Source organism: Arachis hypogaea, chromosome 12 (genome assembly GCF_003086295.3).
Source record: "Arachis hypogaea cultivar Tifrunner chromosome 12, arahy.Tifrunner.gnm2.J5K5, whole genome shotgun sequence".
In the NCBI taxonomy this organism is placed as follows: Eukaryota; Viridiplantae; Streptophyta; class Magnoliopsida; order Fabales; family Fabaceae; genus Arachis; species Arachis hypogaea.
The window spans coordinates 119,514,771-119,533,793 of record NC_092047.1 but is presented as its reverse complement, the minus strand read 5'-3'; the positions used below and the strand labels follow the sequence as shown (position 1 = coordinate 119,533,793).

The 19,023-nt window shown below is 27.9% G+C and overlaps 2 protein-coding genes and 1 pseudogene across 3 annotated transcripts; all 3 read left to right on the top strand.

Moving 5' to 3' along the window:
- Nucleotides 1–1,144: 1,144 nt before the first annotated feature.
- On the top strand, nucleotides 1,145–5,348 carry LOC112728893 (probable glycosyltransferase At5g03795; annotated as a pseudogene).
- Nucleotides 5,349–7,393: 2,045 nt separating this feature from the next.
- On the top strand, nucleotides 7,394–11,664 carry LOC112728892 (probable glycosyltransferase At5g03795). Its single transcript, XM_025779230.3, has 5 exons — nucleotides 7,394–7,791; nucleotides 8,663–8,892; nucleotides 9,609–9,957; nucleotides 10,164–10,293; nucleotides 10,980–11,664. The coding sequence occupies exons 1-5, from the start codon at nucleotides 7,486–7,488 to the stop codon at nucleotides 11,513–11,515; spliced, it is 1,551 nt and encodes a 516-aa protein (XP_025635015.1). The 5' UTR covers nucleotides 7,394–7,485; the 3' UTR covers nucleotides 11,516–11,664.
- Nucleotides 11,665–12,247: 583 nt separating this feature from the next.
- On the top strand, nucleotides 12,248–14,328 carry LOC112728891 (uncharacterized). 2 transcript variants are annotated; one of them, XM_025779228.2, is made up of 4 exons: nucleotides 12,248–12,981; nucleotides 13,164–13,349; nucleotides 13,440–13,693; nucleotides 13,984–14,328. In XM_025779228.2, exons 1-4 carry the CDS (start codon nucleotides 12,654–12,656, stop codon nucleotides 14,230–14,232), a joined length of 1,017 nt encoding a protein of 338 aa, XP_025635013.1. In that variant the 5' UTR covers nucleotides 12,248–12,653; the 3' UTR covers nucleotides 14,233–14,328. The 2 variants fall into 2 exon arrangements, with proteins under 2 accessions (XP_025635013.1, XP_025635014.1); XM_025779229.3 differs by having other exon boundaries at nucleotides 12,591–12,981; nucleotides 13,173–13,349.
- The last annotated feature ends 4,695 nt before the right edge of the window (nucleotides 14,329–19,023 follow it).

Below are 19,023 nucleotides of genomic sequence, written 5' to 3'. Positions count from 1 at the left end.
ACAGAAATTGGACCGTCCGACAGAAATCAGATCCTCCGATTTGTGTGCTTTTCACAGTTTTAAAAAATACAAAAAATTATAATGTTAAAGTATATCATCACTTTTATTTCTATAACAAAAAAAATTAGTCGTAAGTTAAACGAGTATGGTATATTCATAAATATTTCAATTTTAATGTAAAAAAAAAAACTATTTAGCAATAATAAACACATGCATAAAATCCAAGCCTTCCAAACGACATGAAGTAGTTAAACAACTTTCGCAAACGACACATGTATTGGACCATTGGCAATTAGGAATTTTTGTCAAAACCCAAAAGGAATCGAAGATCACTTAATTAACCAAAAAATAAATAAATAAAATAAGAAAAAAAAAGGATAATGGGACAAACATACAGAAGGGTATAAAAGGAAATCTAGAAAATTGCATGGCGAATCCAATATACATATTCTTGCATGTCTATCCTCTCTCTCTATATACGATGTTGATGAACTAAATTTCAGCCATAAATTGAAAGTCCAATGTTGTTTTAACACATTATGTGCCCTCTTTCATTGTTTGGATCCTTTGTTTCTCTATCACTCTCTTTCTATTGCGCTATGGCTTAATTAATGTGGACAAAGAAGAGATAAAACCCCAAAACCATATATAAAAATATTATTTATACACCAAATAATTTTTATATCGATATAAAAATTTAATTGTTAGTAATTAATTATATTAAATTATTTTTTGATTAAGATTTAATTACTCTGTTGGTCATTATAGTTTCGCAAAATTTTCAATTAGGTCTCTATATTTTTTTTTAATTGGGTTTATGCACTAATTTTTTTTCTAATTAGGTCCCTCTTAACAGTAATTGCCTTAATTTTATAGGAATTTAACTAAACAAAAAATTGGTGCAGAAATCCAAATAAAAAAAAAGAAAAGTATAGGGATCCAATAAAAAAAAAATTAGTGCAATGACTCAATTAAAAAGAAAAAAAATACAAGGACCTAATTAAAAATTTCGTAAAACTATAAAGACCAATAGAGTAATTAAACTTTTAATTAACAAAATAAAAAACGTGTTTAATTTTTAAAAAATACTAATATCAAAATAATATTTATTATAAAAAATATACACATAGCAAAATTAAGCTACATATATATTATAGCTTAAGACAAATTAACATATAAAGAAAAAAGAAAAAAGAGATAAGAGAAAAGAGAAAGCTCTAGCTATATTTGTGTCCATGATGGCAAAAATTCTCAAACTAAATTAAAGGGTTTAATTTTGAAATTCATCTATCAATGGCAAATTCTTCTTCTTCATCATCATCAACATCCATGAAGTTATTGTTGTTCATGGTTCCTCTTGTAATTGTTATGGTTCTTGCTTTATTTTTCCATGGTCCAAGTGTTTCCACCACCTTGGTCTTAAATGGAAAACACAAATTTTCTTCCTCTTCTAATAATAATAATAATTCATCTTCTTCATTATTTTCAAACAATAATGGTGGAAGTGATGATGTCATGCTTACTAAGGAGGAGAAGAACAAAACTATGGCTATCTCTGATGAATATTCTCCCCCAACACTTCATGAATCTGTAAGAGTTCTTTCCTTTTTATTTTTTTCTTGACAATTATTTATTTATTTTTCTAATCCCCTTTGCTGATTTCAATTATTCTTTTTATTTTTATTAATTAATTAACATAGAGTAGAATTAATTACTAGAGAGGTAGAAGCTTAAAATGGTATTATTACCTCCAATCAAAAGTAATTTTTTTTTTCTATTTGAAAGTTTTTCTTTCACAAATAATTATTCTATAAATAAAATGTAAACAAAAAATTAATTATATTTTGCTTACTATATCCATATTATTAAAGAGGCAGGGGATAATAAAGAAGAAAGAAGTTTTATCAAAAGGATAATGTTTAAAAACATGTATCTAACATGGTAGAAACTCAGGTGAAATCAACTTCACGTGAAGTTGATACTTGAGAGCCGTTAGATGATTTTACTGATTTGACTAAATTTTTATCCAACGACTCTCAGGTATCAACTTCACGTGAAGTCGAGTTCACCTGAGTTTCCACTATCTAACATAATTAATTATTAATAAATATAACAATTAGTTTGTAACCAGAGGTAGTAAATTAACAAATATATTATTAACTGATAAAGTAATTAAAAAGTGTTAACTAATAGCAGCATCTTTTAATTTGAACAGTTAAACAAAAATGAAGTTGATCTCAACATGTCATCAAAACCTTGGCAAGTGAATGAATCTTATTATGTTCCTCTTCCTCCTTTGAATGAATCACATGTTGTTCCTCCCAAAAAAGAGTTCAGCATGTTAGATAGAATAGAAGCTGGTCTGATTCAAGCCAGAGCTGCCATTAAAGAAGCTAGAAATTGGAATCAAACTCAAGATCCAGATTATGTTCCATTAGGTCCAATGTATTGGAATGCTAAGGCATTTCACAGGTACCTAATAATCCATTATTTTCTTATGTATCAAATTTTCTTAGAGTTATAACTATTACTGGGATGAGAAATAAGAGGAGTTTAATTTAATTAAAATATACTTTAGGGTTAATTTTAAGCATGTATAATACATAGATATTTCCTATCTCATGCTAAAGTTTCACTATTATTTGATATCTCATTAAATTTTTTATTATATTATTGTAAGTATATTTGATTATTTTATTATATGACAAATTTAATTATTCTAGCCACTGATTATTTAGTTAGAATATATATATATATATATATATATATATATATATATATATATATATATATATATATATATATATATATATATATATAGTGACTGATTTATTGATTAATTTTAATGTATATGTACTTTTTTAGGTTTAATTATTCTGTCAGTATAGTGACTGATTTATTGATTAATTTTAATGTATATGTATTTTTTTAGGTTTAATTATTCTGTCAGTTTCTATAGTTTAACTAAATTTTTAATTAAGTCCTTATATATATATATTTTTTTGATTGAATCTTTATACTATATCAGATTTTGTAATTAAGTTCCTACCGTGATAAAAATACTGGAATTAACGGAATATTTCGTTAAACAAAACGAATATGCCTAATACTTGACTGAATATTCTGTATAGTTTAACAGAATATTCTATTAATTTTAATAGTTTTGTCACGGTAGAGACTTAGTTACAAGATCTGATATGGTATAAAGACCTAAATAAAAAAAAATATAAAGACCTAATTAAAAATTCAATGAAACTATAGAACTGACAGAATAATTAAACTTTTTTTTTAATTACAAAAATTGAAATGGCAGGAGCTACTTAGAAATGGAGAAACAATTCAAAGTGTTCATCTATGAAGAAGGGGAACCACCTGTTTTTCATAATGGACCATGCCTAAGCATATATTCATCAGAAGGGCATTTCATCAATGCAATGGAGATTAATGAACAATTTAGAACAAGGGATCCTCAAAAAGCACATGTTTTTTTCCTTCCTTTCAGTATACAATGATGGTCAAATTTGTGTATAAATCTGACTTTGACTTTGGTCCCATAAAGAGAACAACCATTGATTATATCAATCTCATTGCTTCAAGATATCCCTTTTGGAACAGAAGCCTTGGTGCTGATCACTTCATGCTTTCTTGCCATGATTGGGTATGTAATTAACTACCTCACTATAATTCACTACTATTCTTTAGATTTTATTATTATTAGTTAAGAATTTAATTAATTTGACTTGAAAAAATATCATCATAATTGATTCTTCTAGCAACATGTTATTTCATTTAGTTTCTCAAGGCTACTATTTATGATTACGGTAACAGTGCGGAGACAAAAAAAAAAAGACAGTTAAAATTTATTTTATTTATTATTTATTAATTTCTACTGTAATTAATAAATATTAAATAAAATAAATTCTGACTGATTTTGGCTAAAAAAAAATTTTATTACTAAACATTTCCATTGTGATTATTGGATAAGAAACAAATTTACCTACTATATGATTGACTTAATAATGTGAGTAAGTAATAGTTTGAATAAAAGGATAACTAAATTTAGAATTGTTTTTTGTGTAGACAAATAAATTTTTTACCAAAATTAAATATTTATAGTTTTTTATTTATAGACAAATAATTTTTTTATTTAATAAAAAATCTATGTGTCTCGTTTTTTCAATGATTAAATCTATAAGTATTTAATTTTTGTTAAAAAATAATCATGAGAACATATTCATCATTTTTTCTGATAGTTGTTGTTATTATTATTATTATTATTTAATTATCTAAGGGAGTTTTTTTTTTAATTGCTATTGGAAACAGAGACTAGTCTCATTTCAAAGTATAATCAGATAGATAAGGAAGGAGAATTCTTAAGACATAATGTAATAAATATTTTTTTTTGTGAAAACTCAGGTGCAGTCAATTTCATATGAAGTTGATAACTAAGAGTCGTTAAATGATTTGACTGATTTGACTAAATTTTCATTTAACGGCTCTCAGCTATCAATTTCACGTAAAGTGGACTGCACCTGAATTTTTTCCTTTTTTTTTTCTTACACATGTTTGTTTGATTTCATTTTAATTTCAGGGTCCTGTGATATCATTTGCCATTCCAAACCTACACAAGAATTCCATCCGTGTGCTATGCAATGCCAACACCTCAGAGAGATTCAATCCCACAAAGGATGTTTCTTTTCCAGAAATCAATCTCCTAAAAGGCTCAATAGATGATTTTGTTGGTGGGCCATCACCATCACAAAGGCCCATTTTGGCCTTCTATGCAGGCAGGAATCATGGGCCCGTTAGGCCCATTCTCCTTGATCATTGGTTCAACAAGGATAAAGATATTCAACTCTACAAGACCCTTCCAAAGGGTGTTTCATATTATAGTATGCTTAGAAAAAGTAAGTTTTGTCTTTGCCCTAGTGGGTATGAGGTTGCAAGCCCAAGGGTAGTTGAGGCAATTTACACCGGTTGTGTTCCTGTGTTAATTTCTGACCATTATGTCCCTCCATTTAGTGAAGTAATGAATTGGAAGAGTTTCTCAATTGAGGTCTCTTTGAAGGATATTCCAAAATTGAAGGAAATTCTTTTGAGTGTTTCTCCAAGGAAGTATATAAAGATGCAAAGAAGAGTGGGACAAATTAGGAGACATTTTGAGGTACATTATCCACCTAGGAGATATGATGTCTTTCATATGATTCTTCATTCTGTTTGGCTTAGAAGATTGAACATTAAAGTTCATGATCATTAATTAGATAGATAGCCAAGAAGTTTATATAATTTGAGTATGTTGAATCTTTCTCATCCTAATAAATAAGAGTTTGTTGTCATTATTGTATAAATATCTTAAATTCTATTTTGTTTTGGATCTTATGTTTCTCAATATCAATGATATGAATATGATGTATGTATAAAAATAGAAATATAGAGACACAAGGATAAAAAAGATTATTTATTTAAAATGATACAATATATATAAATAATCATGATTAATCAAATTAAAATATAAATAAAATGTATATATTATTTATTTATTATTTAGTATGGATATGCGAATTGAATCCGTAAATACAGATGTGAGTGAACCGATTCTGTTAGAGTGTGGATTCGATCATCTTGCGGATTAGATGCAGATAAATATTACAGATGGTAATTAAATTGGGTTGGTCTAAGTGGTTAGTTCACTAGTCTGTTTAAGTAAGTGTCGATTCAAATCCCGCCTTGTGTATGCAGCAATCCATTTGCCAGTAGCAAACTCTTAAATAAAACTCAGTACCACATCGAATTAGTTTTTGGTCTGTCGGATTGGAGGATATCGTAAAAAATAAAAAAAATCACTAATATTTAAATATTGAATATGATCTAATTTATGAATACTTCTAAAATTAACCATCAATATAAAATAGATATTAAAATATAAAAAAAATTAAAATAATATATATATAATAACTAATTTAATAGTTAATTTTTTTTTCTTTTATGTAAATACAATTTGGAATGATCTTATCCAAATTGTTCATATGCACAACTGCATCTTACAATTACTCGTATATTGACTATTAAAAGGAGCGATATCTATATTAGTCAAATATATTTTTTATGAAGTTATTTTAAATTTGTGTTAATATGAAAAGAAAAATAATAATTAAGAGTCCCTTGTTCTTTTTATGGAACCACATTTAAGTTTGGTCGAATTAGATGTTGTTGAATTTAATTAGACTTAATTTATAAAAAAATTTGAATATATAATATTATTTTTTTAAATTTTATTAATAATTTAATTAGACTTAGTTTATATAAAAATATAAATGCATAATATTATTCAAATTTCTAATAATAATATTTATTTTCGGTTTTTATAAGTTATTCATATAATCCAAATTAATTTATGCTAAAATATCTAAATATTAAATTCAGTCCTACCTAATCATTAACAGTTTCTTATTATTGTAACTATTTTTTTTCCAGATTTCATTCAAATATTTTTTAAATTTAATTTCCTTTTTTAAGTTATAGTCAAGTCTCTTAGAAATAGGAAAATGAATCAATCCAACATTTTAATTTAAAATTTGAGTCAAATATCATCTAGATTCTAGAATCGCATGGAAGATATACAAATTCAACCACCATTCATAGTAGTATATCAAAATCTTCAAGTTTCTTTACCCATGAAGAATTCCACTATAGATTTCACACACACACATAATAATGCCACTCATCTTATGATCTTAATATATGAGCCACCCCAAACTGGCACGAATTAAACCCTATTCTCGGTTTTGGATCCTGTATATGTTTCGATAAATTCAAGGTTTTTGTCGCGAGAAAATTTAAGCCATCAAATATTACTAATCAATAGTTTTGGGCCCGATGCTAGCTTCGCTAACTACAAGAATTCTAACATATTGCGGCAGTTTTAGAGTCAGATAACGGCAGTTTTTAGCTGCCGCCAAATATATAATGGTAGTTGAATAATCGTTTAAAAATAAAAAATTGCTAAACAATTAGTGGCGATTTTTTTAAATCGCTAAAATAATTACTGTAAATCAAAATTTTGTGGCGGATCACTTTTGTGGCAATTATACCCGCTGTTATATTTAAAAATAAAAAAATAAAAAGTGAAATTAACTTAGTTGATTTGAATAATGATCCCATTCGTTCATTTAAATAAACATAAAAATTTAAATTTTTTTAATATATATAATAATTTATTAATTTACAATAAATTTTTAAATAAAATTTAAATCCACTCAAAATCGGATTTGGAATACTCTAATAATGGGAGATATCAAAGAGAGAGAGAGAGAGAGTTAATTGCATGCATGAGTTTCTGCTGCCATGTGTACATTTGTAACTGAAGCCACAGAGAAGAGGCAGCTGTAACATGAAAAGAAGGGAGGATTAAATTAAAATCATGCATGCCCAGATTCTGAAATCCCAAAAAGGCTTCAACTTTGAAATCAAATCATCATTACAATAATGGGTTTTTGTTATTGGTGTGGTTCTTCATCATTGAAGCCATTGTTGTTGATGGTTGTTCCTCTTGTAATGGTTATGGCACTTACTTTTGCTTTTCTGAATGGTCCAAGTAGTAACAATAATAATACCTTGGTGCCACTACTTTGGAGCTCTATAACTCCTTCTTCTTCTCCTTCTTCTTCTTCTTTATTCATCAACAATGGTGATGATAACAAAACTATGCATGCCTTTGATGATCATCACATGTCTTTCTTCAATAACCTCTCTTACTTCTCTCCTCCAGCACTTTCTCTTCCGGAACAATATGTAAGATCTCTTTCTTTTCTTTCCCTTTTTTTTAATTTCTTTTTCTTATTAAAAAAAAATCTTTTACTAGAACATGGTATATGTTTAGGACTTTAGCTATTAAGCATAGTCTAGTTGTAAGGGTTGATTGATGTTTCAATTTGATCTTTGAAGAATAATGAAGTTGTTGCAAGTATGCTTTGTTTTATGTTTTTGAAATTTCAAATGTATAGAGCCAACCATTATTATTTGTTGATGTGTTAGCAATGAGTCAACATGCATAGATTCAAAGTGTAATAGTAATATTAGTTTTAAATTACTCTTGATTTTAAGTTTAATTTCTTAATTTTGTTCAAGGGAAAGTAAGAAAATGCATCCCCGGTCATTTTGTATCTAGCAATATAATCTTACTCTCAATTTGGTAAAATTTTGGTTTTTAAAAAGTAGTTTATTATATTAAAGCTAGTGTTTTTTTTAACAGAAATCGAGTCAAAAATAGTCATAACTTGTCTTGTTTAGCACTCATTAATTGTTGGGACAATTAATAAAGACTACATAAGACAAATTCTGACTTTTTTTTTCTTCCTAACATTACCGTTTTTTTTAAATAGCTTTTCAAAAATTATATAATGTATGTTTGGTAAATCATAATAAAAGTGACTTTCTATACCTATTAAGTTATAAAAATTCTGTTTGGTAAAATTATTTTTAATTTTAAAATTACTTCAATAACATAAATGTAATAAAAATAAATAGATATTTATTAATATATAAAATTATATTAAATTTTATAATTTTGAAAAATATATGTTAACATTAACAGTTTATTTATAATTCACTAAAGATGATGACTCATTTTTTTCCTTTTTTCGTTTTTCCTTTTTGGGAACAGAACCAAACTGAGGTAGTTGATCATGACATCTCAAAAACTTGGGCAAGTTCAGCTCCTTTGAATGAATCTTATGTTGTTCCCCAAAGAAAATTCAGCATCTTAGATAGAACTGAAGCAGGTTTGCTACAAGCTAGAGCTGCTATTAGAGATGCAAGAAATTGGAATCAAACACTTGATCAAGACTATGTTCCAATAGGTCCAGTCTATAGGAATGCCAAAGCATTTCACAGGTAACATATTTAGTAATCATAATATGTCTCACTTTAATATTTTGTACACTAATTAAGAAAGTACTGTCAGAAAATTATTAACCAAAATGCCCTTAATTTATAATAATTAAGTCGAAGTGTAATGTTTATACTTGCTTATCAAACCAAGAAATTTTATTTTAAGTGATAGTTAGATATTAATTACTATGATTATAAATAATACTGGGGAGTATTTCAAGGGCAAACTAATGGGCCATAGGAATTCCTAGTGAATTTTTCTTTTTGGTTGCTTATGGCATCCCTAGCTCGACAGGCCAAAGACTAATCCGTCGTGGATCTGAATTTCATTTAAAGGTTTGTTGCTGGTCAATGGATTGCTGCATGTATTAAAATGGGATTCGAACCCTCCGAACGTATTAAAATGGGATTCGAACCCCCCGAACACTTGCTTAAGCAGATGACTGAGTTGACCACTCAATCAACTCAAATTAATTGTAATTCCTAGTGAATAATACTAGGTAGTACAACTCATACTCGCTGGTAGTAACAGGACGGAGTCTATATAAGATAAGGTAGGGCGGGGTGGAGTCAGTAGTGTGAAAACCCATCCCTATCCGTCTCGTTGTTGTTTCTAAACAATCCATTAAGAAATTATGATGAGTAACTATGTTATAAACATTGATTAGTACTAAGTGATCATCACTGGTTATATTAAATATCATTGTTATGGTATGTAGGAGCTATTTAGAAATGGAGAAACAATTCAAAGTATTTGTCTATAAAGAAGGGGAGCCTCCAATTTTTCATAATGGACCATGCAAAAGCATATACTCAATGGAGGGTAATTTCATCCATGCTATTGAGATGAATGAGCAATTTCGAACAAGGGATCCTAAGAAAGCTCATGTGTTCTTCCTTCCCTTCAGTGTAGTAATGATGGTCCGATTTGTGTACGAGAGGAACTCGCGCGATTTCGGCCCCATAAGAACAACCGTCAAGGATTATATCAATCTCATTGCTGGAAGATATCCTTATTGGAATCGAAGCCTTGGTGCTGATCATTTCATGCTTTCTTGCCATGATTGGGTAAGTAGGTCTAACTCGTTTGAAACTAGTTCCTTTAAAATAAGAAGGTTGGTAAAGTGAGAAAATGACGGTCTAATCGCCATTGATCGAGTCCTGAATTACATCTTTATTCATAATGTGATCATATTAGTTCTATGATGATCTTAGATGCATATGAATACACAAAATGATAATAATGTTGAGAATGATTATTCAAAATTTTTTAGGGGCCAGAGACTTCATTCTCTATTCCTTACTTATACAAGAACTCTATACGTGTATTGTGCAATGCCAACACCTCTGAAGGATTCAACCCTACAAAAGATGTTTCTCTTCCTGAAATCAATCTCCAAACAGGTTATTAGGTTATTCTCATCATTAGTAATTTAGTAATTTTCAATTATAGTCACTTTTCACTTAATTTCAATCAAAATAGGTGAGTGGTGAAAACTCTGGTGCAGGCAACTTCACGTGAAGTTGATAGCTGAGAGCCGTTAAATAATTTGAGTGATTTGACTAAATTTTCATATAACGACTATCAATTATCAACTTTAAGGCTGCGTTTGTTTACAGAGACAGGACACTGAGATACAAAATCGTGTTTGGCAGAGGAGACATGGACAGAGACAATGTGTCCAGAGACACTGAATTAATGTATTTTGTGTCTATCCTGACAGGAAGGACACTGAGACACTAACAAGAAACACAACTTATTTTTTATTTTTTCTTTCATTATTCTTATTAATTTTTCATAATTATATTTTTTATTATTATATTTTTTATTTCAAATTTTTTTAATGAAAAAAATGAGAATAAATTGGATTTTTATAATTTGTTATAGTTTATCACCAAACAGAATACAAGAACACAATTTTGTGTCTCTATCTATCAGTGTTTTGTCATGTCCTATTCTCAGTGTCTTGTCCTGTCCTGTTCTCGAAAACAAATGCAGCCTAAGTGAAGTTGACTGCACTTGAATTTCCACTATAATAAAAATACTATTGATACACGAAAGACTCCTGAAAATCCTTGTAAAAATGTAGGTACAATAGATGGTTTTCTTGGTGGGCCTTCCGCATCTAAACGCTCAATTTTGGCCTTCTTCGCCGGTGGGGTTCATGGGCCCATTAGGCCCATTTTACTTGAGCAATGGGAGAACAAGGATGAAGATATCAAAGTCCACAAGTACCTTCCAAAGGGGGTTTCCTACTATGGTATGCTTAGAAAGAGCAAGTTTTGTCTTTGCCCTAGTGGGTATGAGGTGGCAAGCCCAAGGGTAGTTGAGGCAATTTACACAGGTTGTGTTCCTGTGCTTATTTCTGACCACTATGTCCCTCCATTTAGTGATGTCTTGAATTGGAAGTCTTTTTCAGTTGAAGTTTCTTCAAGAGACATTCCAAAATTGAAGGAGATTCTAACAAACATCTCATCAAGACAATATATAAGGATGCAACGGAGAGTGGACAACATTAGGAGACACTTTGAAGTGCATTATCCTCCTAAAAGATTTGATGTCTTCCATATGATACTTCATTCAGTTTGGCTTAGGAGATTAAACATTAGAATTTATGATGATTAATTCAAATTGTTTATATTGCCAATTACCCTAACAAAATGTGATTATGGTATATCAAGGACCAAACTCCTAAAATTACTATTTATATTGAATGTAATATTTATACAATTCTAAACAAAAATAAAAAAATGTTTGATTTTATTCTTATTAAATTGATGAAATAGAATAGAATATATAATTTTATTTTTATTATTAAGTCATATTATATAAAATATTTAATATAATTATAATTAATCATAAATATGTGTTAGTCCACAATGATAATTTCATATTGGGTAAGATATATTTTTTTATTTTTGAAATTTGTCAAAAATTTTAAAAATATTTTTAAATTTTATTTTGTTTTAAATTTGTCCTATAAAATTTTTTATTTGCATCAAATATATATTTGATGGCTAATTTTTAAAAAAATTTAAGATCAATTCAACAATAATTTTATAAGAACAACTTTCAACACAAATACATCAAATATAATTTTCATATAATTTTCATGTATTATTATTATATTGGTCTTAAATTTTTTAAAAATTTAATCATAAAAAATATATTTAATACAAATAAAAAATTTTTATGATAAAATTAAAACAAAATAAAACTTAAAAATATTTTCAAAACTTTTAAAATTTGCTTTACTCTTTTATATTTATATCATGACTCCTGAGTAATTCTTCCGAAATCAAACTCTTCCAATTTCAAATTATACTACTAAAAGGTGATGATGATGCATTGGCCAACAGAACCGGGTTGACTATAAAGTATGAAACTCATTGTTTTTTTTTTTTTTTTTACAAATTGCCACGTGGACATTACAACTCTCATCCTCTCAGGTTTCCAAACATAAGAGGGCATCTATGTTTATAATAATAATAATGCCTTAAGAATTCTTAGAAGTGAGAACAATGTAGAATATGTCATGTCACTTCTCAAACACAACGTGTCAAACCTCCTAAGCATGGTTGCCACGTGTCATAACCCTTTCTTCCACGTGGTTCTCTATTCTATTAACACGTGTCCACTCACACCAACCGTCACAAACCTTCCTATACTATCCTTATAATCTTATCATATAAATTATCAAACACCACCTTAATTCTTTCACATCCATTACAAATTATTTGAGTGATTATTAGCATCATCAATCATGGAGTCAAGGGAACAATTGAAGGAAGAAAGCGCTGAACAAACTGCAAAAGATCTTGAAGAAGTTAACAAAGCTAGAAACCATGATCATGATGAACAACAAAAGCCAGGTGTAATTGGTTCAATGCTAAGAGCAGTTCATGACACATATGAAAGTGCTAAAGATGCTGTTGTTGGCAAAAGAGACAACACTACTACAAATGCAGCATCATCAGATATAACTACAACAAATAAAGGTGAAGAATTTGGAGGATTTGGTGCTGGTGAAGTGAGAGATATCTCTATTGGAAAAGCTAAGAATGCAAAAGATTATACAAAGGAACAAGCTGGTAAGTTCATACATATATTTAGATGGTTAATTCTAATTTTGTTTCTGCTTTAGAATTCAGATTTTTTCCTTCAATAACTCTTTTATTTAATCTTCATATACTTCTAGGTAACATCAATAGAATATGCCAAACAAAAACAATGTATCTTAGTGTTATTTATAGACTAATTGAAATAATATTAGATTATGCAGCTGAAAAGGTAAAAGAATCAAAAGATGCTACAGTGGAAAAGGCAGGTGAATACACAGATTATGCATCACAGAAAGCAAAAGAAACAAAAGATGCTGCATCTCAAAAAGCCAAGGAAACTAAAGATGCAACCATGGATAAGGCTAAGGAAGCCAAGGACAAGACAGTGGAAAAGGGTGGTAAGTAATACTAATTTTTTAGAATAATTTTTTAGAATAATCAGATGTTTAAAATTGGAAGTTTAAGAATGATGAGGGTGTTGGACATAGGTGAGTACAGAGATTATGCTTCGGAGAAGGCGAAGGAAGGGAAGGACACCACGGTGGGGAAGCTTGGGGAGCTGAAGGAGAGGGCGATGGGTTTCTTGGGAGGCAAGAAAGAAGAAACAAAGCAGAAGAGTGCAGACACAGTTGAAGCAACAAAGGACAAAGCTTATGATATGAAGGAAGCAACAGAGAACAAGGCTTCAGAAACTGCTGAGGCAGCAAAGCACAAAACCACTGAAGCTAAGGACAAGACCAAGGTCTTCAATTTTGTTCATCTTTTTACAAAAAATTTCAACTACTATGGTCAAATATAAGAAATATGATAACTATTTTCAATTAAAAAAAAATTATTGTCAACTATTATTTTAGTTGGTGAATAAAGTTAACAGTTGAGAATCGGTATTTGACTGATTTAATTAAATTTTTACGTAACTGCTCTCCATTATCAATTTTACCGTGTAAAGTTGCATGCAACTGAGTTGTTTCTATCAATTTAGTTGAGATATATTTGCTGAGTAATATAATGATGTTTTGATTATGAGTGAAGGAAAACTTGAGCGGAGCAGAGGAAGAAGCAAGGAGGAAAATGGAAGAGCTTAAGGTGGAAGGTGGAGGAGGATACGACAGAGATCTGGAAACCGCCGCCGCCGGAGACAAGCCGTCAACGGTGAGATTGCAAAAGACGCGACCGGTTGCGGTGGCCGAAGCCTTGAAAGCATCTGACCAGATGACAGGACAGGCCTTCAACGACGTCGGACGGGTCGACGGCGACGGCGACGAAGAAGTTTCCAAGTAAAACAATGAAAATAATACTACTACACTGTATATAAATAATAATTACTTTTGTAATAAAATTATTATTGTAGAATAATACTTTGCTTTGTTTAATTTCCTTTATTATGGCATGCTATCTACAGATCAATTTTATTTTATTTTGTTTAAGAGACTAATTAAGAAATAAGGAGTGTTTGTTAAAATTTAAAACAATGAATGGTACAGATGTGTTATCTTTTGCTTTAATATTGGGCCTCTTGGGCCCATTAAGGGTTTTATTATTCTTTTCTTTTGCTTTAAATATTGGGCCTCTGTTAGGCCCATTAAGGGTTTTATTATTCTTTTCTTTTGGCAGTGGAATGTTTTGTTTTATTATCAAAGATAATCTTCACTGCTTGATAATTTCTTTATGTAGTTGAAAGATCAACATTTCCATGACCAAAAAATTATTGTAATCCGCGGATAAACATGACTTAGAAAATTGTCTGTACGTCCTAAGAATTTTTTCCAAATTGATGGCTAGAAATACCGAAGAGGTAATGTTCAATTTGGTTTTTTAAATTTTTATTATAAATAAAAATAGTAGAAAATCTTGAACAGTCCCATTGAAGCGGCAAAGACATGGCATGTACTTCAGAACCGTCTTAGATAACTTTACAGCACTTTTTAGTTTGATGTGTCCAATTTGTTGTTCCTAACATCACTTCTTATTACAACACAACACATTGTCACTCATCATCTCATTATCTCGGTACCTAATAAATAACACCAATCTAATCAATTAATCATGATGCAAAATAATGCAGGATACACGTGTTCATGTGATTATATAGTAAATTAGAATGATACAGGCTTCAACAAACTTGGTGAAGAACGGAAGATAAATGGATAAGTTTTAAATTTATTTTATTTTATTTTATTTCATGTGTACAATTCATTATTGTTGTCGTGGAAAAAGAATAGTGCGACCCTAGTCAACGATGTAGTACAAATGTACCCTAAAGAAAAAAGAAAATCAAGGGTTGGTGTAGTACAACTCCACAAAATAGCGTTCCTTTTCGGCTAATATTACAATTCATATAATACAGCCATATGAAAAGTATTGGATAAAGAAAATAAAGGGTGGTAACGATTTTAAATAAGATAAAATATTTAAAAAAATAATAAAAATTGTGAATTATAATTTTAAATAAAATAAAAATAATTAAAAATTGTAAGTTGATTTTATTTTTTTAATTTTAAATTGTTCATAAGGACCGCCATTGTATAACCATTCATCAACAGATGCCGCTTTTCATATCGGGTAAAAGTGCAAACTTATAGTCGCTGAAGTAGGAATAATGGCACCCGAAATAATATTGTTTCTATAAAGTAGAGATCCAGAAACAGGTTCACGAATACCATCAATATCTATTGGAGGCGCAACAATGAAAGCGATAATAAATACAGAGTAGTACACCATTTTTTTCCTGCAATTTTTTAATTATTCTTTTGACTGCTCAAAATTTACAGATGAGATGATGACACGAATATGTAATTATACATATAAATATATATTTGACGTCCAGAAAAATATTAAATTGTTACAAAATTCACTACGCTTGATTAACAATATTATCGAACATGACAATTAGGGCTATTATTTTAGGCTCAACTACCATTTTTCTAATATAGCTTTTTTTTAAGTCTTTGACTAGTAACAAGAAAATATATAATAATTTGAAAAAATTGACCATAGTACTAAATTATAGTGTGTTATTGGTAGTGTATATTCTTATATATATATATATATATATATATATATATATATATATATATATGTAGAAATAAGGCATCCAAGAATATGCACATGTCTTACTGTCCTAACTCCCAGCCCAGCATATTCATTCATGATTTGGACTCTTCAATATTCCCAACTCATGCAAACATTGATTTTTGTCAACAAATATTGGTTTCTTCATATATAGCTCGTAGGGGATATATACGGATTTAATTTCTTTTTGAGTAAATATTTTTTTGGTGTCCGACCATTTGTTCACAATACAAAATTTTCTTTCGTAATTTAAAATTTTTTAACTGATTTCTAATAATTCAAGTAATTAATTTAAGTGATCTCTGTTATTTGTATAAATGTTTATAGATCAGATTTGATCTGTATATCCGCGATATTTATTTGAATCTGATTTAAAAATTGTGGATATAAATTCAATTTACAAAACTATCAAATCTGATTCGCACATTTATAAGATTGAATTACGGATTTTATGGAGATATCTACATATTCGATCTGCATATATACGGATTTGTAAAAATAAATTAAATTAAATAAATAAATATTCTTTTTATATTTTGCTAGTGTTAAACCCGTGCGATGCACGAGTTTATATTTTAATTTCACATGATAAATAAAAAATAATAGTTTATAATTATAAATTTTTGCAAGTTTAGTATAACATTATTATTGTCATTATATAATAAACGTATTTAATATGTTATTTTATTTTTATTCAAAGTAAAATACAAATGGAACAGTTTGAAGTTTATAATATTCTTGAGTTATAAAAAAAGAGACCTAAAAAAATAAGAACATATATAACTGTAATAGTAGCATGTTAATTTTACATTAAACTTTATATTATAAGACTAATGAAATTTATAAACAACCTAGTATTTTACTAACCTCATTAAAAAAGTAATTGGCATATGATGTTGTGTTCTATGTTACACATTTTATTTCAAGTCTGAAAGTATAGTTAATAAATTAGTTATATCTACGACAAATATTTGTATAAAAGTGTAAATCATAACATGTTACTAAAATGAAAATACTATTTTCTTATCTAAATATTATTAAAAATTTCGTTGAACGCGACATTTGTTATTGATGAGTTTGGATTACTGTCTTTATTTAGAATTAGAATGTTCAAGCCATTGCGACTCTTAATTCTTGACAAAATAACGTAAAGTTGCCCATTGATAAACACTGATTTTGGAAAGTAAAGTCCTACATGCGATAATGATTGACTACATAGTGAAATACTTTGGTTTCAATGTTTTTCTCCTCATATATAGTATCCCGTCAACCAATAATGTCTAAGTTGCATTCTAAATATGATTTAGTTTGTTAACACTATTAGATATCAATAGCATCACAAACAGTTTTCTCAATTAATGACCAGACCTCGTTAATAGCTGCAATGAATTTTTTATCGTCACACAGTAATCCCATAAAATAGAAAATATATTGGAAGTTAGGATATGTAATCCCATTAACTGTCCTAATAGACTCATATGTTGTGCAACTTTTTGAATAATTAACAAAATTCTTATATAGTAAATATCATATGTATCTGGTAGAACATAATTTAATCTCCCGATAAAATACTCTCTCTTGCGTGGATATCATTCCCTTCTTCTGTATTATAAACAAATTGATTTAGAAACTCAGTATACGTTAGCGTTTGACCTGCTTCAAATTCTTTGTTAGCCTCCATCCATGTTAAGAACATCGTACATTTCCCTTTCTCTTAATCAATGATTTTCTCAAGATTGTTATTGTCTTTAAAGATGATATTCTATTTTCTAGGTAAATAAAATGTTAATCTCATTACTGAATATTATAAGTCAAAGTTCTCCATACAGCCTCCCGTGTAGATAAATACCTACAATCATAAAATTATTTAATCTCATAATACATTTTTTTAAATATGTTTTATCATTTACCATACCAATAATAACATTTTAAATAAAAAGATAGAAAAATATTTATTCACCGAAAATAATTTTTTCCTCAACAAATTAAAATCCTTCCAACACAAAAAAATTAATATTACAAAAACATTTATAACAAAATAAAATTAAAATAATAATCTAGAGAATACTAAATTAAATAAATTTAAATTTATAGAATAAAATCTTGAAATAAATCTAAATAAATAAATTTACATTGAAGTTAATATTAAAATTTTTAGATTTCGTTTTACTCATTTAATACGTGTAACTATTTATATTAAAAAACTAATTATAACTTAAAAAATAATAACAAAAAAATTATACCAAATTATATACATATATATTTTATATTTTAAAATTTAAAAATTAACAAATTTAAAAAATTTTAAACACAATTTATAAATTATCTTTTATTAAAGAAATAGTTATAATTTAAAAATTAAAAATTAATTATTTATTTTATTTTATAAAGATAAAACTATGCAAAGTATTTTTTTAAAGTATGGTTATTTTGTATATTTTTGAAATTAATATATCAATAATAATATTTTAAATAAAAAGATAGAAAAAATATTTATTTAAAAAAATAATTTTTTAATAAATTAAAATCTTTCAAGTACAAACAAAATTAATATTATAAAATCTTTTTAACAAAATAAAATTAAAATAATAATTTAAATACAAAATAATAAAATATTCAAATATATAGAATAAAATCTTGAAACAAATTCAAATAAATAAACTTACAATGAAGTTAATATTAAAATTCATAGATTTCATTTTACTCATTTATTATGTGTAAGTGTTTATATTTAAAAAATAATAATTGATTATCCATCATCAATTTCTCTTAACAAATTCATAAATCGAGTCACAAAAGCCTTCTTAATTGAGATATGTATTTTTTAAAAAACTTTTTTAAAAAATTAATTATGAAAAAATAACTTAAAATTAAAAAGTAACAACTTAAACAAATAATAATAATTTATGATTTAAAAGAGTAATCTGTAAATAACTTAAAATTTAAAAAATAACAAACTAAGCAAATAATTTAAAATTTAAAAAATAACCACCTAAGCAA